The sequence below is a fragment of the Labeo rohita genome, chromosome 9 (genome assembly GCF_022985175.1).
Source record: "Labeo rohita strain BAU-BD-2019 chromosome 9, IGBB_LRoh.1.0, whole genome shotgun sequence".
Lineage (NCBI taxonomy): Eukaryota > Metazoa > Chordata > Actinopteri > Cypriniformes > Cyprinidae > Labeo > Labeo rohita.
Window position 1 is genome coordinate 12517914 of NC_066877.1, and position 27872 is coordinate 12545785.

At 38.0% G+C, this 27872-nt stretch overlaps 1 protein-coding gene across 1 annotated transcript; it reads right to left on the reverse strand.

Annotated features, from left to right (window-relative positions):
* Positions 1 to 384: 384 nt before the first annotated feature.
* On the reverse strand, positions 385 to 2944 carry cdk5r2b (cyclin-dependent kinase 5, regulatory subunit 2b (p39)). The gene has a single exon (XM_051118474.1). It carries the CDS (start codon positions 1861 to 1863, stop codon positions 952 to 954), a length of 912 nt encoding a protein of 303 aa, XP_050974431.1. The 5' UTR covers positions 1864 to 2944; the 3' UTR covers positions 385 to 951.
* Between the last annotated feature and the right edge of the window lie 24928 nt (positions 2945 to 27872).

Genomic DNA, 27872 nt, shown 5'->3' on the forward strand with positions numbered 1-27872 from the left:
GGCCCAAGAAAAAATGACTACAAAGGTAAGAGATGATGGATTGATGCTTTGTCCCAAAGATCAGCCGACATTAGAGTTCAAACCTTAAATGAATGGTATATAATCTTATCATAATATGTCGTCAAATGGCACAGTGCAATAATGAGCTCAATGCTTGCATTATCAATCAAGAAAACCAGGCAGACTGTGTTTTATTTCATTCAAGCAGTAGAACTGAAGAACCATGTCAAAGTATAAAATAAACTCCAAGCATGATCTGCCCATTTTCAAAACAATGTGAATCAAAACAGTAAGATCACACATGAATTGGCACATCTTAGTGAAGAGAAAACACTTTCAAGTTTCAAATCCAGAATGGCCGGAGACAGGCGTCTGTCAACAGACTAAATGAGCACAAATAGGTCAGCACCTTGGATAGTTCCATTCACATCTCTTCAGATGGAGCTTTATCCTCCTGAGACCAAGTCATTTGTCCAGAGTACTTTTTGAAACCTTACCGTCCACACTTTTAAATAATAATGTGGCCAATACATAACATAAATGGTATATACCAAACACTTAAATTAACCTAGATCTAAAAAAACACAGCTTTTCTTTAGGTCTCAGGAGGATAGTGACCCTGTTAACTTAGAAATGACAGATGAGACTGACTTATTTAGAATAAACGTTGTGCCTTCCCTTTTTTATGAATGACTGTGAATCACAGCAACATATGTAAATCTATACGACATGCATAAAACTGCAGCTACACCGGTGAAGTCATGTTGGGTATTATAAATCACTTCACCGGGGCTACTTAATACTGTTAAATTAAGTCAACACAACAGTGTCATAAATACTAAATTGATAAGTCGGCTCTTGGTGCAAAACAACAGTCTCTCAGGCAGAGCTGATTACAATTACATCCAATAAACGAGTAATTGATCTCTGCTTCAGATTCAGTGATCGCACTCAGCGGTCCGGTTCGCTTCCATCCTTTTTATAATCTCCTTCGTTTTTTAAGTCTTGGAAAACATCTGTGAAAAAGTGCGGGTCTATGTTGATCTGCAGCATTTTGCCGCTCAGTTTGTCGATGACATCTAACGAACGTTCCCAGAATACGTCCTTGTTGGTGTCCACCATGAAGGGCTTGAGAGGGTACGAGATCTCGTTGCCCATGTAGGAATACGCCAGATAGAGGCAGGTCAGAAAGGTCCCGTGGAGTTCACGAGGATTGTCAACATCATCGGTTACAGTTTCCCTGATGAGCAGATAGACGAACACGAGGTTGGCAGGCGTGATGAACCCGTGGTCCTGCCAGCCCTGCAACAGCAGAGTCCTATCCACGTTTCGGAACCAGAGGATGACCTCATTTGGGGTTAGTTCCTTGACTTTGCAGCATCGTTTGCAGAGAAATTCACCCAGACAACGGAGCAACTCCCCGGTGGAGGCCTGGACGATTACGCGCCTCGGCGAGAGGAGCGACCGGCTGCTGGGCTGCTTCTGAACCGACACCAGTTGCTTCGGCGCTGGAGTGAACTCGTTCTGATCCTGGTCCGGATGGGGAGGAACCGTGGGGATGGGCACCGCAAGAGGTCCATTTTTCGTCTTCTTCTCAGACTGTTGCGATTTTTTGAAGTTCTCCTGATTGAGTTGCTCGACCTGATTGTCGCTGCTCGCTGGGAGCGGAAGAGGATTCGGACTTACTTTCTTGGCACTTTTTTTCTTACCTGATGCAGTCACTAGCCGCTTAAATGTGAGCGTGGACACGACCACTGATTGTTTTTTAAGGCTTTTCTCTATTTTCCCGTTGGATTCATCTCCTCCATCTCGCAGAATTGTCCCCTTAGTTGCTATAGGAGATATAGAGAGCACGGTCCCCATATCGCAGAGCGCACGGCAAAAATGTTATGATTGCGCGGAGACGTCGCAATAGAGATTGAACGTATCTGATCACAAGTGCAGCTCCATTTGGTTAGTAAAACAAGCCGGTTAGCAGGTGGACTGACAGCCTATCAGAAAGGAAATTCCAGAGCAGTCAGACACTCCCTCCACTTCTTCTGCAGTAGTGACTGCAAGCCAGTCCTGCATTGCCTACCTCAACTAGAGAGGATTTGTGGTGAGCCAAACCAATCTGACATCAGCTTCTGTTAACCGGGATTATCCCATCGTGTCTGTGTAATTAGCCAACCTCAAGGCTAGAGAAGACGAATGACAGTCTCAAGCACCAATCGAAACAAACGCCGGCGTCTACATTATCACTTCAGAAGGTGGAATTTTTAGACCGCATGAGCCAAGTATAGTTCTGCTATTCCCAGACAGGGTACAATTCTCTCCTCAGCTCTTCCATTTAACCTACTTAGCACTGAAATAGTTGAAAAAGAAAACAATAACCAGAGATTAACCAAGATAAATGTAAAGAGAAACAGCATTTTAAAAAAGGGAAAATATATTATTTGTTTTTAACAATCTTTGTCCCAGAGGGTTTTCTACACATTTAAAAATCATGTCTAAAAACCATGAAACATAAATGATGTTCTTCCTAACCCTCTGTACATGTTTTTGATGTTTGGAACAAGCAAACTATCTGTCTTGGCAGAAACGAAGGTTACATGAGTCCTAAAGTTTCCATGAGATTATGAAAGGAAACCCACATTCATTCCTGGATCAAGCTGTTCTGTCACCCTTAAATCTGGATTAAAGCAGTCAACATTTGCTCTAGCCTAAATATAACTTCTTTAATCATTCTTCATGTACTAATATTTGTCAGGATACACAGATAAGTGTCATACACAAGATTTTACATTCATTCTGCTGATGATACAGAAAATGGGGTGCAATATAACATAATGCAATCCAAATGTCACAAGAAAAGAGGAGGTACAAAAGCCAATCCACCTTATTTTTCTCATAAGAGTGGGCGCAGTCATTTGTAAATTTTACGGGTCCGGTTTTCGGTCTCGTCCACGTCCAGCTACTTTTAGCTGTATAAAACAGCTTGTTTTGCTGCTTGAAACTGCAAATCAGTGTGTCTTACCATATTATTTTAATGTATACCTTAATTATGAACACATGGGTTTGTACACTGTAAAAAACAATTTGTTGAGTCAACTTAAAATAATTTGTAACCTGGCTGCCTTCAAATTTTAAGTTCAGTCAACTCAAAAAATGTTTATTCAACTTTGAATGTTAAATTATACTAAGTGACAACTTAGATATTTGAGTTGAATCAACTTAAAATTTTAAGGCAGCTGGGTTACTTACCTATCTGTTAAGTTTAGCAAACACAAATATCTAAGTTGTTACTTAGTACAACTTAACATTTCAAGTTGACAAAACTTATTTTAGTTGACTGAATTTAAAATTTTAAGGCAGCAGGGTAACAAATTATTTTAAGCTGACTCAACAAATTGTGTTTTTTATTTTTTACAGTGCAAACAGTTTTACCGTTTACTGCACGTTGTTGTTCTCATTATTTCCCTAAAATGGCTAATGAACCGAAAGTCTCGCCCATAGGCTTACTTCGGCGTTGAAGAATAAAGTGGATATTTTTCATAATGGACAATACCAGGTTTATTAGACAGCTAGATTAAATTGCACAGGAACACATTGTTTGTGTGTTCCTGTGGAAGTTAAATGGTAATGGTCTTTGGCGTCTTGCTACTGACCCCATGCTGGTCTCCCATCTGTGGCTCTGCCAAATGACAAAAGGCCTGTCTGATTATAACAGCTGGCAGGACAGATAAACTTTAATACACTCCGGAGTACCTTTGAATTACACAGTATTATTTAAAAAACAAGTGTTAATGGTATTTGCAATGTGTATAATTGTATTTGAGGTTTACAAATATCTGTGGTGTAATACAATACGTTACAATGACCCACTGCTTTTATTGAGAGTATTATCATTGAAAATATGGTATGTTATAATGCACATAATGTGATAACAAGGCATGTTCCAGAAACTAGGACATAGAGAACCTGTGAGACTCAGAGGAATTGCCCACAATGCAGCGTCACACTGGTAGAACTGACAGTACTGCAGTCAGAGCAGCATCTCTGTCTAATGAATATGCAAGGGGAGGCTTATGAATATTCACCTCTTGCAGCAACCTTACACAGTTACTGTGAAAAGGCATGTGTCTGAATAGAAAAGTATTCCTTTTTTTCTTCTCCTCTGTCTGTCAATCCAGTAAATTTCTACTAAAGGACAATGAAACGATCTGCTTTTCCTAACAACCAACCATAATCGGGTTCTCTTTAAGCATCTGTTTTTAATGAGTTGTATCTTAGTCAAATATGGCATTTGCCAAGTTTGTCAATATTACCTAATTACAGATATGAATCAGCATCACTGTATGGCAGCAGTTGAGAGGCAACTGTTGTAGAGGAAGTAAGGCAAGGATATGCAAGTTTTTCTCAGATTTACAGCAAATTATTAATCAGCACAGTCTTCAATGAAGACAAATGACTAGATATAGCAGTTAAATCAAGGCAGTTTAGTAATGTTGTCCTAAGGTCTTCTCTTATCTGGTCTTTGCTAAAAATCAATCCCTGCATTCTCCCTCCACCTTGTGGTTAGTTAAAAAAATGCAGTCTATAAAACTAATAAAGCCAAGTTGTTCTAAATTTGGCTGACCCTGTCCAGTTGCATGCTTCACAATAAAATTCTATATTAAAAATGTTTTAGATTTTATCTAAATAAATAGACAAACACTAAAAACTAAAATTCTTTGTTTTAAATGCTATATGTAAATTTAGGCATGACAGCATTGTACAGCACACTGTACAGTATAAACATTCATTTTGAGATTTGTTTTGGATTACATGTAACAGTGTCAGTGTTTTTAAGAATATTTTAGTAAGTGTTAGATGAGGGCAAAGGTACATTAAATGTATAAATATGGGAAATGAATATGCACAATTTAATATCCAATATAGATAGCCAATAAATAAAAAAAAATAAAACACATCTGGCCAGTAACTGATATGATTTATCATGAATACCATGATATAATACCATGGCTTTCTCAAAGTATCTGAAACTCGGATTTCAGTTAATTTAATCACTACATTATGTAAGGACAGAAGAGGGCACCATATCCTAAGTCTCAGGAGTGCAAGCGTTTGGAAGAAGTGCAAAATCCTGATGATAGGGAGAGTTGATGATAGCCCCTGTCAGCGACGCCCTTCATCACCTCAGGCTAATATTTAATAACCCCAGGCAAGAGCTGGCGAAATTATAAACCCCCGGGGTCCCTATCTGTCTAATATTCCCGCTCATGACAGAATCCTGCTTTCAGCCGAGGCACTGCTGCCAACAGCGAAATCTCTGAACAAATGCTGACTATACCTCCCCAGCTGTTAGCGGAGGAAAAAGCTCTTCATATGAAGGACAACCATTTATTCAATTTGTCCACATTTAGGTGGAAATACTTGGAACAAGCACCATAAAATTTAAAGGTGTCAAATACAGTTTAAGGAAGTATGTAATACTGATTTTAGAAATGTTCTCAAAGCTCACACAACTGCTTGTGTGGAGTATGAATACCACACTACCGCAATTAATTACCAAGCATGTTAAAGGATTTATGGGAAAGAACTATGAGAATATGATCTGTGCCAATGTCAATAAAGAGAAAAACTCAATGAACTCAACTATGTCATTGTGCACAATAGGCTGTGGCTGTTTCATTTCTCTTGCCCTGTAAAGCGCAAGAATCTGTCCACCTCTTTGTTGTGGGTCACATCAAAAGCAAACACAGAGATCATGTTGCTGCTCTTATCACAGGGTTGTCCATCAGGACTCCAGAAAGGGCTTAGCGGCACAGCCAGGGGCAGGTGGGCGGCACAACACATCACTGATACTGCAGCTGGACAACATTGAGACGATAAGACAGTCCGGCCTAAACAGACACACACACACACACACACACAAGCACAGAGCATGAAAAAGTGTTCAAACAGATGCACTGTAAAAACATAAAGATTATTTTTTTGCATTTTTGGTTCCATGAAGAATCTTTAACATCGATGGAAACATTTAATTGACTTTCCATTTGAATTTTATAGTGGAAAATGATTCATTACACTATTTAAAACGTTCTCCACACTAAACAAATCTGTTCAGGTTCTTTGGGGAACCCGAAATGGTTATTTTATGACATTGCTTCAAAACCCCTTATTTGAAACCAAAATTTTAAGAGCGTAGAATGGAAAATGCATAAAATCACAAACTAAAAACAGAAGGCACTTTACTCGCACACAATGGACGAAAAGAACTAAAAGTTACCGCATTGGGCCTGTCCCAAATGGCGCACCGGATGCAGACTTAATAAAACAGCGATGTCACCAACAGCGTTACCTTTAGTTATTTATTTTGGGACAAGAGCACGCATAGATTTTGGTGAGTAAAATGCCCAACAGCTACTAGAAAGAAATTAACAACGAAAAAACATAAAATCTGCCAGCTTTGTTTAACCTCACCGGTCTAAATGAAGATCAAACACTGGTTAGTACTAATAAAGACTCAATGTGACTGGCCGAGCTCTCTCGAACACAGACACACCTGCCTTTGATCAAAGCCTGCTGCTTGAAAGCCATGCACAGTGCGACGCGGTGTAGTCCTGTCATGCAAACAAACCTGACGCTATATTTAACCGGGCAGCTATCACTTGAAAGGCCTGTTTGTTTTTATCTGAAGCTGAAAGACATCAGACGGCATCTGCTGCCTCAGGAAAATGAGGGGAGGCAATCTGTGACACACTGACTACTGAAAGCATGGACCACAACGTGACAAAACTAGAACTGTCTGCTTATAATTCTCAAAAACATAAAACACAATAGAGTGTCTTTACGACGCCTCATCAATTTGCCATATTGGTGGCACAGAACGTAAACAGTCCCACTGAACACTGGATTTCCAGAGCAAGAATCTTGACAACAATCGTGTTTGTTCTTATTTCCGGTCAGGTAGGTGAAATATTAGGCTAATATCTTAATTAATACTGCTTTTACATATCTTTATCACCTATTACCTTTAGTTTGTTAAAATATTGCACCCTTTCCTGCTTACTAAGTCCTTCTCTGTATGATTTAGCAGCTTCCACACATTTTTGTTTTTTGTTCTGTGGTTTAGACAGCATAAATTAACAGAACAACATATTCAGTTGTACATTAATGGTGCAGTCCATTCTGTTGTTTACATCCGAGTATTGCCACTATGACTGCATATCCGGGTAACTGACTAAATCGTGACGTAAGTGCAAAGCCTCTATACAACTGACCCTTTGCAAACAGCTTGATTGACAGGTGATCTGACCAATCATAATGCCAAATCTGCCACTTCGTTGGACTTAAACTTGAAAAACTGTATTGACGTCTTTCCGTGGTTGAAATAAAATACGTTCTGATGTTCATTCATGTTTATTTCGTAAATAAGAAAAGACGACCGGTTCACGTGTTGATTGATCCAATAAGGGTGTCAGTGTTGTCAGTTTCTTTTTTGTTCTGCTATGTATTTTTTTACTGTGTGAGAACATGATGTGTAGTGAGCAGCATTGTTTGTCGGGTATAGCAACAGTAACTAGGTTTTTGCGAAGGATCAATTCCAAACCGCAATAATCCGCAATAATAATAAATCTAAGCTGCAAAAAATAATCATTTAAATTAAATTAACAAAAACGAAGACAGAAGAATGTTGCAAGGATGTAAAATCTGCTTTTATATACAAGATAACTGGCCAAAGCCACAAAAAAGCGAAACACAAGACTGTCTTTGTGAGTGAGTCATTGAATCATTCACTGAACTGAATGACTGTTTTTGGACAAAATCTTTATCAAAAGAAGTTACTGCTGCTTGGAGATGGTGCAATGGTTAAGTCTATAACAGCTTTCTGTTGAGTTATTTTCTTTGGCGAAGCAAAAATAGACAAACAGCGACTAAAGTTGTTTGTAAAATGTTTGTAAAAGTTACTCTGTGTTTAGGTTTGCTTGTGTTATATTGCCTTATTGTCATGTCGAAAGGAGTTTTTTTTTTAAAATAGACCACCGCTATTTGTTGATCACTTAAAGGAAATCATTTTGTTGTTCACAGTCATGTGATCCTTGGTAGGGAGCTCAAGACTGATACTCAGTCTGGTCACTAATTATCCCACTGGAATTATATTATAAGGTGGAGGAAGAACGCCTGGAGTGAAGTAAGCAACAGTTTACCTATACCTACTCTATAGCTTATGATTGGTCAGATGAAATTAACGCTCCTCTTGAAATTTAACTACTAGATGGTTAGATTACTAGATGATTGTAGATGCTATAACTACACCACTTCATTCTAAATGCATTTTTTTTTCTGGAGTAAAATTGACTTTTTTTTGACATTGTCTGCTGTCTTTAGTCACTGCTCAGGATAGTCAGTAGTGAGGCATTTGGCACATGACCAAATGGTGCCAATAGGGTACCGCTAGTGGAACAGAAGTTGTTACTGAAGTAGTGAACATACTGATGAATGTCACAAGATTTTAAAAACAGTTTCAGGAATTCAAGCAATCTGCTCAATATTTCTTGGGATATAATGTGGGATTTTGTGTGTTTAAACTGACAGTAAATCAATACGTCTTTCATGGGCTCGGTGCAAATGCGTTAAAGTACACATTAACAAACTGCCTAAATGTCCCACTGATGCGTTTCTGCTGATGGTCTTTTGGGTGATTGGGTGCAGGTGATGCAGAGTGAGACCCCCCAGCTGGTGCTGTATTTAAGTTCATGTCTTATAGTCTAACTACTAATAATGGAAACCATATAGTAAAATTTTCCCCTTGATCCTACCTAAAGGCCTCTAAATCAGCTGTACAGGATGGACAAGTTCAGAAAGTTCAAGAAAATATGTTAGAGGGAAGAGGGGTGTTAAAAATGCAAACAGTCATTTTTCCTTCCATCACTCATTCACTGATAGTGTATCTGTTCAAGAGTCTTTCACAGGGCCAAAATTGGTTTTATTATTAGATTAGAAATCTTCAAACTAATACCTAGTTAAGTCAATTGTTTTTGCATAATTGTTTAATATTAACAAACAATTGTTTGATATTAACAATATATATATATATATATATATTTATTTAAATGTACATTAAATGTCTTTTACAATATTATTAAGCAATTATCATCACTGTTAATGAAAGTTTACCAATTATTTTATTAATAGCTGTTTTAAGTAAACACACACACATGTATATATTTAAGTAATATTTACATTGCATCTATGAACATTAAAATATATATATATATATATATATATATATGATGTATATTATATATGAATATATGTTTGTATATTTATATATACATATAAATATACACAGTACACACACACACAGTCTTTTATTTTGGATGCGATTAATCAATTTAACAGCACTAAATGAAACTTAATTAAATTAATTGAGCTGATAACTTTTCAACTTGAGTAGATAATAAGGTAATAGCTTTAAAATGTTTCTTTTTATTATTCATTTGTGTCTCTTTAATAATAATTTTTACGACTTTCACAGATTTCAGATTTCAGGCTTATCATATTGTGTATTGCACTTTTCATAACAGCTTACAATTGAGCATCCAAAGTGTAACTAATGGTTACATTTTCAATAAAAAAATAATTTTTTAAAATCAAAATTTTGGCCATGATCTTTATTGCCAGGACATGTTAAATCATAGATTATACCCTGAAAAATGCCACTTCAGATTATGTTTCAAGTAGTCAGGAGTGTCACTTTATGAAGAATCCTACATATGTTAATATCTAAGTTATGTATTCATTGTTTACAGAGCTATGGAGGCATTTGCAGTAGGCAGTTCAACTGTGACTAGAGTCAAAATTTGAGTTTCACCAGCAGATGGCATCGTTGTATGTTAATGGCTAGCGTGAGTGTTGAGTTCTATAAATCACTAGACAGCACGGGCCATGTGTTTGGGGACAGGGTCATGCTGAATACTGTGCCACTGCCAGAATCAACAGACGGATCCCTGATTCCATCTAAGTAATGCGGCTCATGAAAGGCCAAAGCCCTGTGATAAATCCATTACCCACAACTCCTGTAGTCATTGTCCCACCTCTTACTGACCTCCCAAAATAAACCCTAAAATCCTCCTCTCCCAGGGCTGGGAAACTCACTCGGACGTCCGATCAGCCGGAGAAATGTTCAACGCTTCATTTCAGGGCAAATGTATAAATACGTTTATAAGATCATCACTTGGTGTCCTGCGGTCTTTTATGACACCAATGAATGACAAAGTGAGGGTGAGAGACACAGTGAGCAGATTCCTGCGCCCCAGGCCCATTTATCAGCACGTTTGAAGTACCGGATTGACATGCAAAGCACATGAAGCACAACCGCGTGTGTCCAGAAGTCAGTCTGCAGCAAGAAATCAAGATAGCATTCTAATCTAATCTAAGTCTAATGTAAAGTAAATGTAAAGATGTTATTGAATGCATTATTTAAATAGTGCAATAGTGGGCGGTGCAGCATAGTGCTTGAAGACCTGGGCTGCTAAATGGACAGTTGCAGGTTCAAACCCCACAGGTGATCATCCATAAACTAATAACCTCGTGGAGTAAAACACTTGACCCCAAGTTACTCCAAAGGGACTGTACTTATAGTCTGTATCCTGTAAACTGCCTTGAATGAAAGCATCAATGAACTGACAAATCAGTAAACTGTTATTTAATTAACTGTACTTGCAGAGAGTATTATATTAATGAAATCAAAGTCTCCCTAAGTGTATTTAAAGAGAGTATACTTTCATAACTATGTTTCTTACACTTAAGTACACTTTTGGAATTTGTACTTTGAAATAATGTCAAATTTAAAAGTTCTACTTTGAAGAACATTTTAGATCATTATGTTTTAATAATCTTTTGTCATGCTTTAAGGGAATATACTTGATTTGATGTGCTGACTAACATACTAAAGCACAAGTAAAGTACTTAATTATAATTTTAACTGTAGTGTGTTATTCAGTATCAATTAAATACATAATTAAATACGTTTTAACAGAAAATGGCGTTGAAATGTACTTGGTTTGCCAATAATGCTTGGCAGTTTATTTGGCAGCAAAGTCAAAAGATGTAATTATAAAATTACATTTAAAGAGATAGTTCACCCCCAAATGAAAATTATATCATCACTGTCAAGTTGTTCCAAACATGTATGAGTTTCTTTTTTATCATAAATAAAATTTTGTGGGTAATCAAACTTTGATTTTTTTAGTCCGAAGTCCATAGGGACCATAAACTGTTTGGTTACTCACATCTTCAAAATATCTTCTTTTGCGGCTTTGTTATGTGTTTTTTATAAGTTAAACACAGTAACATCTAGGTTATGGTTATTAATGCATTTACTAATACATTTTTTAATGTTACATTGTATAACTTTGTTCCAACCCTGTTTGACTTTATTCTGTGGAACATACATTTTGAAAAAATCTGTGACTTTTAATATGGGCAAAAACAGTTAAAATGTTCTTTACAATGTCTTTTCTGCTGAAAAAATAGTCATACAGGCCTCAGATGATATGAGGGTGAATACATGATGACAGAATGTACATTTTTGGGTGAACTATCCTTTGTAATAAATTCATTTTATGAACATACTGTAAAGTATTACCTATTAAGACACCAGTCCAGTCCAGTCCTAAAATACAGTGAACACACCACTTACCATTTCCGCCTTCCTGTTGTCAGGTGGTGGAACCGAGCTCTGAATGGGTTCTGGCCGCACACTGGGTTCTTTCACTGACACAGAGGGAAGGCTGGTTCCCTGGTCTGCAAAGTACTTCCAACACCTGGTCCAAAATCAACAGCACATGTTGAAAAGCACTAACAGCGGGCCGTTGCACGCTGGGCGATGATGTCACCTGAGCCCGCCATACTGCAACACTATGACTTGTCAAATTAAAGAGAGAAAACCACAGAGATGTGTACCCCTTGGAAGCGACGAGGCCTTTTTCTCCTTTCCTTCTGGGAAATGGAGATTGTGTGTCGGGAGGCCAGTTTCCAGAATCCACCTGCTGCCAAGCTTTAATGGCGTGATAAACAAAGAGAAATCGTTAGAGAGCATTAAAAACACAGCCCCTAACTCGCATGTGACTTCGGTTTATGAGAAAGAGGCAAATGCCCTACTCTCTAAAAGCTAAGAATAGAGGCTCTTTATTTCGTTTATATATCAGTTTACAATTTATACAGTGCACTAAAGCGGAGAAATTGCAGCCTTGTAAACATTTTTTTTTTTATTAAGCATCCCTAAAGCAGCTAGAATTAGAATAAACTTTCACAACGGAGCAGCTACACGATACGGTCATAAAACAGCCAGTATAGTGTATGAAATAAGGCTTTAAACTTTCCACCAAGTGCTGACAAAAACAGCTTGTGTTTTGATCAAAAAACACTCACAGCAGTGGCTGGTTTTTATTTATTTATTTGTTTTATCTTTACTGTAGCAATGTTAGCATTCTTAAATGATCGTCCAACAGAGGGCAACACAGGCTCCCATATCAGATGAATGTACAAAATACAAGTGTAAACCAGCTTCAGAGCTCCATAATTGAGCCTCTGTACTCACATGAAATGACATTTCTTATTTTAACCATCACCCTTGTGCCCACAAGAATGATTCATCAATGCATGAAAATGCTGCTAAGTATAGGCCAAAACATAATCCTTGTCAAGTGTACAATATTAAATAAAGCCAATAATTTCAGCATCTGTTCTCATTATGCCTAAACGGAGAGTAATTGTTTTCAAATTTGAAAAATGTGGTGATGGAGCTCTCAGCTACTGCTAATGTGGCTGTTGTTATTTCAGAGGGACCCAGAGGAGTATTTAGGCAGCTGCCGAGGCCTCCGTCCCAGCCCTGGTATCATCCCCCCATCAGGCACTCCTTGAAGTGGTTTTATAAGACATGACGAGGGAGCCCGGGCCGAAAGTGATCAGCGGGCGACGCACATCTGAAACCCATTTCCCGCAATTAAAGGGGAGAGACTATCAGCTCTAAACATCGCCTGTTTCCACGGTATCGGTTCAAACATTCGCCTCGTGCACACATTCCCATAAACAGTGACAAAACATTTCCAAATATATTTGTTTAGAGAAAAAACACAGTGACCGTTCCAGCTGGGCCTGGAGGGGGGGGATTCCATGGATCAATAAAGGTCGTGTTTTTGACAGTGGTTTGAATGCTCGAGAGCGGTCCCAGCATCCACACCTGGGGTGGGACGGCTCTCGATGTGCGGCGGCGTGCGAGTGTGTGTCCGGCTCGAGAACCGCTTCCCCCGTCGATGCCTTCGCTGGTCGTTTTCTCTCTATTTATGAGCTCATCAGACTTCAAACACAATAAAACAAATACCAGACATGCAGCTAGCGGTATGGCAGACCTGATTGCTATCAGAAACTGCAATCAAGCCAATTTAACTTGAAAATGCATTGTTATAATTCCAACACGCAAAGAGATAGTAAACAGCTTTGACTTGGCATTGTTTGGTTCACTGCTCCTCATGCCGAAGTCCAAAAATGCTTTGGCTGAGAGCGTAATAACTTTTGAAACTAATTCTGTAATGATGGCTTTGTGAGATAAAGATTCGGTCGATTTGCTGAAGCAGCTCCATGAGACTCTTATATTCTTTCTTTAGTGCTTTTTGTCCATATTAAGGTGTTTATATGTGATAATGTGTGTATCATTAGGAATGGAGCAAAGGAGGACAGTTTAGACCATACATTGCATAAAAGGTTCATTATTACATCAGAAACTGTGAGCAACAACAAAATGATCCATAAAAGTCTAATCATGCATCATTATGCATCATTAAAGAAGATGTGTTCTAGGACCTTTAACTTGTGTATCTTGGCAGTAGCTGAAAAACAGCCTCATCTTTCCTCAGAAAATGACTAAGTGGAGTTTTATGCCAATGTTTAGTTGTTTAGACTCAAAATGTGGATTACAATAGATGACAAAAACAACATCTAATCAGTATTACTGTTAAGTAAAAACAGCTAAAACTATCACAAATTTTCATTAATAGGAATAAAGCTGAAATAAAACAAATATTAGATAAAAAAGTTCATAGGCTTTAAGTAAGTACTAAAACTGAAACTAAGCTAAAATTAAAACTGAAAATAGAAACTACACTACACTAATATAACACTGGATCTAAACCATCTACAAGTAAATACATTTTATATAAAAATGTATATATATATATATTTATTGTCATTTAGAATTGAGCATGTGTAAACTTTAAAGCATTTGGGACTGTAAAATTAAGCACTGCCAGAATGTTAATTAAAAAAAATGATTAAAGATGTCTTGTGTCTAATGAACACTCCAAGAGGCTTTAGCTCAGTCATATGAAACAGATTTCCCTGTGGTCAGACATGCGCTCCTTGGTGGAGGGCAGATGTCTCTGTGGACTCAACCACTTGATTTTGAAAGACAGAAATGTCAAAAGCTGAACTGTCATGGGGGGATGATCCTGGTTCATCTTTGGGGCAAACTGTGTGTAAGCTCATTACAAATAATAGACAAGAGCTGTTCCTCTGCTAAGTAGACTTGTGTCTGGACACAGCGATGAGATAGAAATGCAGAGAGGATTACTTTACTGTATAAGGACAGATGGCTAATCCACAGTATGAATGAAATTGTAATATAATACAGTATAATAAAAATGATATTATATAATGGAGAATTGCCGGATAATATACTATCAAACAAGTAGCATTTAACTTAATGATTTAATTTCATATTTTATAATAATTCAATTTAATTGCATAAACACATTTTTCTTTGAAGCAAAACATGTTACAAAAAGAAGTTTTCAAAAGATAAAACACACATGTAGTATTGAAAATAAATATGAAAAGTGTTTGGAAACTGGTTATGAAACAAACATACTATTTAATGTGATGAAGTGCTCCTACAAGAACACGTACTGGATGTGAACATGATTTCATACATCCCTTAAAGGGATAGTTTACCCAAAAATGAAAATTACCCTATGATTTACTCACCCTTAAGCCATCCTGGGTGTGTATGACTTTCTTCTTTCAGATGAAGGCAGCCAGAGTTATATTAAAAAAAGTCCTGGCTCTTCCAAGTGTTATAATCTTGGAATCTGGCTGTTGAGGTTTTGAAGTCCAATAAAGTGCATCTATCCATTATAAAAAGCACTCCACATAGCTCTGGGGGGTTAATAAAGGCCTTCTGAAGCGAATCGATGCATTTGTGTAAGAAAAATATCCATATTTTAAACTTTATAAACTGTAATCTCTAGCTTCCGCTAACTTTCCTATGCGTGTTCACGAGAGAGTGACGTTCCAGCGGATGACGTAGGCGTAGTGTGAGAACCAAGTTTTGTTTACAGCAAAGGAAAACCAGTCTCCTCTTGGCTTATATTGAAATCCTCCAACATTTTTTTTTTTTTTTTTTTTTCTACAAATCCTTGTTGTGTACTTCTAATGTGTGTCCGGTGTTTCGTTTTGCTCTCTCCATTGCGCTTCTCACCGGAGCTTATGCTACGGTCCTACGTCGTCTGCTGGAACGCCACTCTCTTGTGAACACACGTAGGACAGTTAGCGGAAGCTAGAGATTACGGTTTATAGTTTTAAATATGGATATTTTCTTACACAAATGCATTGATTCACTTCAGAAGGCCTTTATTAACCCCCTGAGGCCATGTGAAGTACTTCTTATGATAGATGGATGCACTTTATTGGACCTCAAAATCTCAACACCCATTCACTGCCATTATAAAACTTGGAAGAACCAGGATATTTTTGAATACAACTCCAATTGTATTCATCTGAAAGAAGAAAGTCATATATATCTTGGTTGGCTTGAGGGTGAGTAAATCATGGGGTAATTTTCATTTTTGGGTGAACTATCCTTTTATATCCCAGAGAAAAAAAAAAATGTTTCCAGATGCCATTTTAAATACTTAGTGTACAAATGTCTAATTTTAGGCCTAAAGCTAAAAGAAAATTTGACAGATACAAGAGTTCACATTCTGTGATTTTCTTTCACTGAGTGTAGATAGCGCTCCATCAGCTCCTTTAAGTCTACAATCCTGTTACATTTACGGCGAAAGGAGGGCAGCAGCATGTGCCAGTGTTAGCCCATAAAATGGCCAGCAGTGAGGCCTCTGGTCGCTGTAAGGCAATATGAGCATCTCAGCGAGAGCCTGCTAGACTCATCCATCTCTGTCCAGCAGCATTGTCTGCCTGCTGGCTGGAGCTGCATCTGGTGTCACCGTCTCTGGGAGAGTCTGCCTGCAGCCCCATAAACATACTAATCATTAACACAAGCCGCTTTAGCCAAGAGCGCTACACTCCCACAGCTGCCGAGAGCACTAAAGGCGCACATAAATCTGTCCTGAGAGAAGCGAGCGGAGGACACGCTCTCTGGTGGGCACTGGGAAAACGGACATTTGTTGCCGTTGGGATGGTTGCCGTTGCTGACGGGAACAAAGGTAACCTTTTGGACTACGGAGAGGGTTAGGTACCTCGTTGGGCCATATGGTTTCATGTGTTTGTGCTTACATTGAGCTTTCCAATGAGTTACCAAGCCTATCTGTTCCAGACCAAAAATTTGGAATGATACATGTCGTTAAAATACACGCAGATGCTCCAGATGTTGATTATTTTTGTGCTGGCCTGAACTATGAAAAATGGGTCAAGGGTAATGCAGCATTTTGCCCCACTGAGAATTACTTGACTCTTTCACATTATTTGATTGTTTTCCGTATTTTCATAACTTCATGCCATCTTCTGCCATGCTTGCTTGGCAGCCAATACCGTCACTGTTATGAAGCAGCAATAATTGCAGATGCCCAGAAGGAAAATACAGCTGCATAAAATAGCACAGAGACACGTATATCATCAGCTCATCAACTGCTGCAGAAAATTGAACCAATCAGAGGTGATGAGCTTAAATAGTTTGTTTGTGCGGTTTCTGAAGGCACCAGAAGGCAAAAACGTTTCCAGTCTTTGGCACAATATCAGTAGGATGCTTTGTGCCTGTAGGGTTTCTGTGAAGCTTTTGTTAAGAGTGAAAAAATAAACTATACCTAGTTTATATGTTATACAAGTAATGTACCTAACATTGAGACTGCTTAATACGCTTAATACGTATTTGTTTATTTGAGCTCTGGAACAAGACTATTTGCTATTGAGCCAACTAGTGATGCAGTTTCTATTAGCCCAGCTGTCACCCATGAAAAGGTGAGCTTAACTTTTAGACATGTAATGCTCATTGTGTCCTGTAGAGGGGGCACAACCTAAAGCTCTGCACTAAAAGCCCTCTAGTGATGCTGAACCCACCTGCCTGCCAGATGTCATTGTGCTTGTCCTCCATGATTCATAGAGCTTGTGTTTTTTTATTCTCTTTTTGCCCTAACCGCTGATGGTATTTCTCATACCCTGGTATATGTTTACAGTAGCGTATTAACCTTGAAGAAGGTGAGGCGAGGTAAGGGAAATTACACCTGATGACAGGGCGACTTTGGGGAATCCCAGATACGTCACTTTGCTGAGGGTACGAGGTTATGGTATTTCAAACTCTCCATATCAACATTTACGCACCTGAAAGTTTTAACACCTATACATCGTTTGGCACATACTGTATGCTGTGATTATTGTGGTTGTCATGGAGATCCAGGTGTGTGTGATTTCTGCAATATATTTTTGTTGCATTTTAAAGCAGTTTCGTTTTAAAAGTCACACCCCATCTGAGTTTGGAAGTGATGCAGGTCTTGGTATTATTTATGTGCACTATACATTTTTTTATTCACTCTTTTGTCATTGTTTACTCACCAACGTATCATACCATAAGTTATGAAACTTTCGCTTATCAAGTGTTTTTTTTTTTTTTAAACATGATGATGAGTGATTGATTGAATGATTTTAAGCTGCTGGCTGATTCTGTAGTTGTCTTGAGCTTATACTTATACCTATTGGTGTGGATGCAGTATTATGCAAAAGCAAGTTTTTGTTACATAGAAAATGTTCCATTTATGCTCTGCCATTCTTAATTTATTCCACTAGGGAACATATTTCTGAAAGAAAGCAAGTTGCATTCAAAAGGTCATGTGATTTCAAAATGACTGCTCCTATGAGGCAACCTGCTCCTGTAAAACAAAACAAAACAAAACAAAACAAAACAAAACAACAAAAAACCCGGCTTCATCTTATGTGAGTGCATTTGAAGGGTCAGTTCAGTTCCAAAACAGAAATGTACAGATTTTTACTCACCCCCAAGTCATCTAAGATGTTAATGTCTTTTTTTCTTCAGTCAAAAAGAATTTCAGATTTTTGAGGAAAACATTCCAGGATTTTTCTCCATATAGTGGACTTAAATGGGGATCGCCCTGGTGAAAAAACCAGCATATGCTGGTAAGTATGTTTTGATGCTGGTTTAAGCTGATCCTTAGTCACGTAGGAAAGGTTACGCGTGACATAGGCGGAAGTACTGACCCAGTGTTTACAAAGCAAACGTGCAAAGAAAGTCAATCGCCCTTTACAAGGTAAAACAACGTCAGACAATTTTGTAGTTGGAGGAGAAAATGAGACGAAGAACTAACCACACGTGACCTTTCCAATGTGATTATGTAATGCATTAAAGGATAAGTTTAGTTCCAGAACAAAAATTGACAGATAAGGTACTCACCCCTTGTCATCCAAGATGTTCATGTCTTTCTTTCTTCAGTCATAAAGAAATTTTTTTTTTTTGAGGGAAAAATGTCAGGATTTTTCTCCATATAATGGAGTGATATAGTGCCCCGATTTTGAACTTCCAAAATGCAGTTCAAATGCGACTTCAAACAATCCCAAAAGTTGTAAACGATCCCAGCCGAGGAAGAAGGGTCTTATCTAGCAATACGATTGGTTATTTTCATAAAAATAATACAATTTATATACTTTTTAATGTCAAACACTCGTCTTGTCTCACTCTGCCTGGACTGTTTTTTCTCGGTTCACGTTAGGGTATGTCGATAAACACCCATCTCATGTTCTCCCTCAACTTCCAAATCGTCCTATATGGCTGTTTTACCTTTTTTGTTGAGGGTGTTTGATCTTCTTTGCATGTTCAGTTTGCAAAGACTGGGTCGGTACTTCTGCAGTGATGTAGGATGATTTTGAAGTGATTTTTGAAGTTGAGGGAGAAAATACGATTGGAGTTTTTTTTACATACCCTAACTGTCTTGAGCCAGAATACACAGAGTTCAGGGAGAATAGGACAAGACGAGTGTTTGAGATTAAAAATAATTAAATTGTATTTTTTCAAAGAAAAAAACAGATCGCTTCGCTAGATAAGACCCTTATTCCTCAGCTGGGATCGCCCATCTCATTTTCTCCTCCAACTTTAAAATCATCCTGATTCGCTGTTTTACCTTTATTTGTAAAGGGCGTTTGACCACCTTTGCACATTCACGTTGTAAACACTGGGTCGGTACTTCTGCAGCAATGTAGAACGAATTTGTAGTTGGAGGAAAAAATGAGATGGGAGTTTTTTGACCTAACCTAGAAATTTTTTAGAAAATGACCCATTGTTTTGCTAAATAAGACCCTTATTCCTCAGCTGGGAGCCCTTTGAAGCTGCATTGAAACTGCATTTTTATTCTGGAAGTGAACTAATCCTTTACTTTTCAAAGTCATGTTCATTATATGTAAAGAGTCTTGGCCTTGATGGATTTTCAGATTTTACCTCAACAAGATGGACTGGAGTTGCGTTGTGGATTGCTGTGATATTAGTTGTTCGAACTTTGACGGCACCAATCAACCTCAGAGGATCCGTTGGCGAACAAGTACTGCTAAGTTTCTGTAAATCTGATGAAGAGACAAACTCATCCACATCCTACATGGCATGAGGGTGAGTACATTTTCAGCAAATTTTCATTTTGGGGTGAACTGTTTCTACAGAGTGATTGCAGAATATGTAAAAATGCAGAAAGCCCTGCTACCATCTGCCTGTAAAGGTGAAAAACAATTTTGTTCTAGTTGGTTGAAGCACTAAGCACAAGCTCAGAGTAATTATCTCCTATTTACTGATGAAAGCAGCTCGCAGTACATGAGCGACTTGGAAAAGAGGCAGAGTAATCCTCAGAGTGTTTTACAGTAGACTATAATTGCTTGCTTACTGTCAAGGAAACATGCCAAGCACAATACTAATTTGATTACCTGTGGTATGAAATGACTTAAAGTTTGCTTAACTTCGCTGTGTTACCGTCCAGTAAACACTGCACTCGCATACAATTTGGCAGCGAGAGTTTGAAGAGCTTACGGGAGCCAGAAGTATAATTCTGAATGATTCACGACAGAAATGGAGCATCACTTAATGAATTGCTTACACAAACATGTTCCATGTTGTTATGGAGACTGTCTTTTTTTGTGCCCGGCATAGTAGCGTCGCGATACATTAGTCAGCACTGGCGTAATTTTAGCACATTCGTTTTACACAGCATACGAGCAAGTATGCTAATACACATTTTTGTTGTGAGTCAAAAGAGGGAAAAAAATGGAAAAGCACAGGACAGTGTGGCCAGCGAAAGTATTTCTGCAGCTGGTAAACAGAACATGTGCATGTTTTCTTGTGTATTTTGAGATTTCACTAGATTCTCAGATATTAAACGTTCAAATGAATGAGTCCATGGCAGTTTTTATTTACACAACCGCAAGCTGGCAGGGCTAGAAAGAGCAGCCCTGTCCCTACGAAAGGAACGGTCTTTAATATTTGTCGAGAAAGCCACAGCGAGGGTGTTCCCCCCAGATCGGTGGCCAGCTGTGGTGGCTGGAGCCTATAGGCCGTTTGATCCCTGGTAAAGCTGAACTTCCCTCTGCCTTCCGAGTTCAAATGCTCCGGGTCGCCTGCTGGAAACGTTACGGTTCCGTCAGCAGCAGCGGAGCGGCCCAGCTGCTCGCGGGCCACCGCCGCCAGAACCACGCCAGATACTCGACATGTGTCATAGCCACAATTTACTGAGAGCAGTGTTGTGTAACAGATATATGATACCACAGTACTTATACAGTTATTTTTAACATGGTCAGTCTCCTGCCAGCAGCAATTAGGAACATCACATCTATGGGAAGCCCAAAGAGCCACAGAGGCTGATAGGACCGCTGTCAGTTGAAATAGGATGTTTTCTGTGTTCACTGTGGGACAAACACATGCTTTTCTCGCCATCTCCCTATTAGCCTCGAGCAAACACATGATTGGATCTTATCCATGTTCCTGTTTTTCCTTCTGTTTTTTTTGTCAACAGCAAACAGTACTTCAGTTTGTCTTAATCATGTTTGAAATTCGCTTTAATGATCCTGATGACAAGCCCAGGGTCCTTTTTTTAATCAAGAAATGTGTGCCGTGATACATGGGAACAAACACAGTACACCGAAAATTAAGACAAGCTGGATCATGGATTTCTGCAAAAGACTTTACGAGTCCAGGGATTAAGCAAAACAACAATGGAATGAATTAAAGAGATTTAGGAAACAAAGGAGGATTATATCATTACGAGAAAAGTTAGGTTTGATGGCAAGATACTTTTAACTATATCCGATAGTAAATAGCAAAAAGTAATGATATCGATGACACATGGGTCACTTTGTCACAAAGCTCTTTCTTTTGTTTTGTTTTGTTTTGTTTTGTTTTCTTTTCTTTTCTTTTCTTTTCTTTATTTTTTTTGTCTGGATCTGTTAATAGTGATTTATATATACAGTTATATATACAGTTAAATACACCACTTCTGTGATAAGTATGTCTTTTGTGGGGGCAAGTACAGATGAGGTCAAAAGTTTACATACACCTTGCAGAATCTGCAAAATGTTAATTATTTTACCAAAATAAGAATAAGAAATATATTCTTAATACTGTGTTGTTACCTGAATGACCCACAGCTGTGTTTTTTGTTTAGTGATAGTTTTTCACGAGTCCCTTGTTTGTCCTGAACAGTTAAACTGCCCACTGTTCTTCAGAAAAATCCTTCAGGTCCCACAAATTCTTGGATTTTTCAGCATTTTCATGTATTTGAACCCTTTCCAACAATGACTGTATGATTTTGAGATCCATCTTTTCACACTGAGTACAACTGAGGGACTCATATGCAACTATAACAGAAGGTTCAAACGCTCACTGATGCTCCAGAAGGAAACGCAATGCATTAAGAGCCGGGGGTGAAAACTTTTGGAATTGGAAGATCAGGGTAAATTTAATTTGTTTTGAATTCTGGGAAACATATCTTCTGTAGCTTTTGAAGGGCAGTACTAAATGAAAAAATATGATATTTAGGCAAAATAAGAAAAATGTACACATCTCCATTCTGTTCAAAAGTTTATATCCCTGGCTCTTAATGCATCAAATTTTCCTTCTGAAGCATCAGCGAATGTTTGAACCTTATTTAATAGTTGCATATGAGTCCTTCAGTTGTCCTCAGTGTGAAAAGATGGATCTCCAAAATCGTACAGTCATTGTTGGGTTCGAATACACAAAAATGCTACACAGCTGTGGATCATTCAGGTAGCAACACAGTATTAAGAATCAAGTGTATGTAAACTTTTGAACGGGGTCATTTTTTAACTATAATTTTCTCTTGTGGACTATATGTAAACATCTGTTATGTGAAATATTTTATTCAGGTTAGTACTACATAAAAAATATCATGCGTTTTGTATGATCCCTCATATTTTGATAAAATAATTAACATTTTGCAGATTCTGCAAGGTGTATGTAAACTTTTGACCTCAACTCTGTGTAATCCTTACTGTCATTTTAATGAAGGAAGACTTTAAGAACCTTTAATATGACAAAATTGGTTATTGTTATTTATTTATTTATTATTTATATTTTAAATATATTAAAAATTAAATGTAAAGAATAACCCTGCTCATGAATATTTTAAAGATGTTCAGATATCAGATATTTTGATATTTTATGACAAACAAACGGCTTTTTCGGTGTGTAAAATCAAGTGTTGTGTCCCTCCAAATACAATTATATTTATGAATTAATATCAAATTATTTGGGTCCCACTTCATATTGAGTGGACTTAACTACTGTGTACTTACATTTAAATTAATCATTTGATACAATGCACTTACTGTGTACATAGATGTTTTTACATTGTACTTATATTTTAAAAATACCAGCATGTAATTACATCTGTAAGTAGTTTCTGTAATTACTTTTATAATTACACTGTTGACCCATCCCATACAACCAAACCTGTCTCTAACCTTACCTGTATCCCACCTCAATAGCAGCAAAAGTGTTTTGCAGTACAGTATTAACACAATAAGTACATTGTACTTATGTTTGATGTACATAGTAGTTAAGGCCACCTAATATAAAGTGGGGCCAATATTTGTAAAACCATGAAAAAATGTAAAAAATGTTTTCTAAAGTAATGTTTAAGATGTACACACTCACATTTGTGTAAGTTTTTGCTTTTTACTTTATGGTTACCCCATATGACATTTCAGACTTATTTGAAACCAACATGAATACAAAGACTACATTTCTTTGTCATGGATTTTCTTATTTGTCATTGGCCCACATGTTACTATAATACCTCTGTAAATAGAGGGGTTAGCTTTAGGAAGCTTGGTCGTCTGCACACAGGCTGAGTGGGAAGTGAATCATTCCCTACAGACCACAGAGCATCTCACAATGATGAGTGTGTGCACCGGCCCCCTCGTGTTCCCATAGAGTCATCCTCATACCCTCTTTGCCCATAGACGTGTGTGTGAAGCAGTGCTACCACATCAGTGCTGGCCCAATGCAGCCTGCCTACATTCCCCTGACACGCACACGTCTGAATGCTGGATGCCCCACCCAGCTAAAGACCGGAGGCAGTATTCAGACCCAAACACAACTACAACATGCAGTCGTAGGAAGTTGCGAAGAGCTGCACTTGCATGCAGTCTAAAGTGGGGGCTTGTTTACTGCTATGTAGTGTACGCTTGTAAAATAACCAAAAGTGATAGTAAGATGACGGTCTGAAACATCTGATGTAATATCATGATCGTGTAAGTCAGTCGATGAAAGCGTGGTGGCAAACTGAGATGCCGTCTAGCACTGTGTTAGAAAGAGTATGAAAGAGTATGAAAGAGCAGACCTCCGTCTTGTCGCCAAATTCCACGGGTGATAGTAAACGACAGATCCTGAATCACTGAATGCTTAGACGTGTTATGATGTGAGAGAGTGCACATCTTCAGTATAGCTCAGCTCTGAAAGGCGTTTAGCAATCTGATGATACTTTTGCTTTTTGCACGGCTTGATTCTGAAATACTTGATTCTGGTGAGTCGAGGGTCTGGCTCATTCTGCTGAGGCATTCTGCAGTCAAATAATTTTAATAGTGACCACTAGATTATATACAAACCTGTAGCCTCTTTCTTCTCACATGCACTACCATTAAAGGAGAAGTCCACTTCCAGAACAACAATTTACAAATAATTTACTCACCCCCTTGTCATCCACGATGTTCATGTCTTTCTTTCTTCAGTCGTAAAGAAATTATGTCTTTTGAGGAAAACATTTCAGGATTTTTCCCCATATAATGGACTGCTATGGTGCCCCGATTTTGAACTTCCAAAATGTTTAAATGCGGCTTCAAACGATCCCAAATGCGGTTGTAAACGATCCCAGCCGAGGAAGAAGGGTCTTATCTAGCGTAACGATCGGTTATTTTAATAAAAAATAATACAATTTATATACTTTTTAATGCCAAACGCTCGTCTTGTCTTACACTGCCTGGACTGTTTTTGTTCCTGTTAATGACAGTTAGAGACGGAAGACCCTTCTTCCTCGTCTGGGATCATTTACAACCGCATTTGGGATCGTTTGAAGCCACATTTAAACTGCATTTTGGAAGTTCAAAATCGGGGCATCATAGCAGTCCATTATGTCGGGAAAAATGCTGAAATATTTTCCTCAAAAGACATAATTTCTTTACGACTGAAGAAAGAAAGACATGAACATCATGGATGACAAGGGGGTGAGTGAATTATTGTTCTGGAAGTGGAGTTCTCCTTTAAAAAGGATGGGGTCAGTAAGATTCAGCAATGTTGCATTAAATTTAAATTAAAAGTGACCGTGAAGACATTTATAATGTTAGGAAATATTTATATTTAAAAAATTCAGTTTTTTTGTGCAGGATTGCAGTTGCAGGATTTTTCTCCATATAGTGGACTTCAATGGGGATCAATGGCTTGAAGGTCCAAATTGCAGTTTCAATGCAGCTTCAAAGGGCTCTACACGATCCCTAGCGAAACGTTCTGTCATTTTCTATGACATCACACTAGGGCTGCACGATTAATCGCACGATATTGTGAGGCGCGCTTAGTCAGTGAAGCCGGTACTTTGATTAGTAGTAAAGCTCCATCACGTGCATTCAGCTGGAGCGGCAATTAATACACAGAGCTGTAAATCATTGACAAGCTACACCAAATCGCGCTCAAAATCGCATTCGATTAAGCGCGCCTCACAATATTGTGCGATTAATCGTGCAGCCCTACATCACACATTATGTAAACACATTGGAAAGGTCACTCGTGGTTAGTTCTTTGTCTGTGTACTTGATTCAGAAAGGTAGGGTAGGCCGAAAATTAATTTTCTTCTCTAACTTCTTTAAAAATTGTCTGTCATTGTTTTACCTTTTTTTTGTAAAGTGCATTTGACTTTTTTTGCACATTCGCTTTGTAAACACTGGGTAAACACTGGTAAACACTTTTGCCTATGTCACGTGTGACCTTTCTGAATACATAATGCATGAAGTTGTGAAAGTCGTAGAAAATAACCGATTGTTTCGGTAGATAAGACCTATATTCCTCGGCTGGGATCGTGTAGCGCCATTTGAGGCTGCATTGAATCTGCAGTTTGGGCCTTCAACCCATTGATCCCCATTAAATTCCACTATATGGAGAAAAATCCTGGAATGTTTTTCTCAAAGGACTTAATTTCTTTTCGAATGAAGAAAGAATAACATGAACTTCTTGGATGACATGGGGGTGAGTAAATTATCAGGAAATTTTCTTTCTGGAGTGCACTAATCTTATAATATTTTCAACATTGAAGTGTTTCTTGAGTAAATGTTACTTTGATTAAAACATACAACAGTTAATTTAAATTATAATGTTTCACAGTATTACTGTTTTACTGTATTTTGATCAGGTAGATGCAGTCTTGGTGAGCATGAGAGAATAATTTCAAAAACATAAAAAAATCGATCCAACCCCAAATCTTTTAAGTGCTAGTGTAATTTTTTACTTAAAGGACACCAATTATGCCCCTTTTTACAAGATGTAATATAAATCTCAAGTGTCCCCAGAATGTGTCTGTGATGTTCTCAGCTCAAAATACCCCACATCATTTATTATATAATTAAAAAAAAAAAATGCTGTTTTGAGTGAAAGCAGAAACAGGCTGTTTTTTTTGCATGTCTCTTTAAATGCAAATGAGCTGCTGCTCCCCGCCCCCTTTTTCAGAACAGGGCTGTGACATTTTGGCTTGTATCTCAGATATCTGCCAAAAAACATCTGTTTGGTTTTGATGATCATGTATATCATGCTGAAATCATGCGTTTTAAAGCCATATCGGTTTAAATTTCTGATATATGTTTTCTGGACACACACATCTGAAGCGCGCAATCAGGAAGCGGCTGTCACACGGCATGTAAGTACTAAACTGAGTACTCTTTCAGACACAAGTTTATGTTAAAAACACACATGAGTTACAAAAAGACGGTCGGTTATGTCTGTGAAGTTTTACCAGCTGGGAAAGAAATTACATGTTTATTATTAGATCGGTGTATTAAGTGACAGCAACATAATATACAGTACCTATACTGCTATTGCATTCCACACTGTTAATATGACCCAAACAGTAAAATAAAAGCAGAAAATCACTCACTGCTCTGACATCACGCGTCACCACTTCCGTGACTTTTGGGTCCAAGTGCTTTATCAGATGCCACAAGAAAACAACAAACGGTGGTAATATACACTCACAGATAATACTCACAGATAATACTACCAAAAAAACCCCAATAATCCTCCCCTGTAACTTCATGTTGAAATCCCAGATAGCCAGACAATGAAAATATAAATAAATATAAAAATGATTTGTGTTTGGGATTCTGTAAGTACAGAGAATAAACAGTATGAATGAACAGCGCTCATAAACGGCTGTTAAGATAGTATTCTCAAGTGAAACGAGTTGAGGCTTGGACCCGAAAACAGCATTTGTTGGGCGCATTACATCACCACTTAACAAGCGGATAGCTGTAATAAGATGAAAATGAAAAGATATTTCTTACTTGAAAGTTGCTCTGGCGTGAAGATAAACATGTCGGAGTGTGTTTGGCTCTCTCAGGTAGTGGCCTCTGTTAATACGGCTGTGTCAGTTAACTATCGTGGCTGGGCCTGGTAAAGTGTCACTCTTTACGGATTTTGTGATCAGTAAGCTCTGAGACACTCCTTATGATTTATGGGGATTAAAAAAACGGAGCGGGCAGATTTTTATCATTATAGGGTGGTTGTGTACCCACACTACCAACACACATTTATGTTCAAACAACATGTTAAAGTGAATTTTGCATAATAGGTGTTCTTTAATATAGTATTTTGCTTTTTAATTATCTATTTGTGTAGTTACTGTATAATAAGTGGGATAAAATGTAGTCAGACAGTTGCAAAATAACCCTTTCTGAGAGTGATGCAAGACCCCCTACAAGACCCCCCACTCTGCCTTGGTTTGTTATGTGATAATGACCGGCTGACTGCACTTTATCGTTAACTTTTAGGACAATGCAATCTAGTCAGCGAGCCTCTTATCAGTATAATAGGTAGTCTGAATACCTGGCCAGAA

Excerpts from the sequence above, each read along its gene's own strand:
- cdk5r2b (XM_051118474.1), bottom strand. The coding sequence starts at position 1,863 with ATGGGGACCGTGCTCTCTATATCTCCTATAGCAACTAAGGGGACAATT.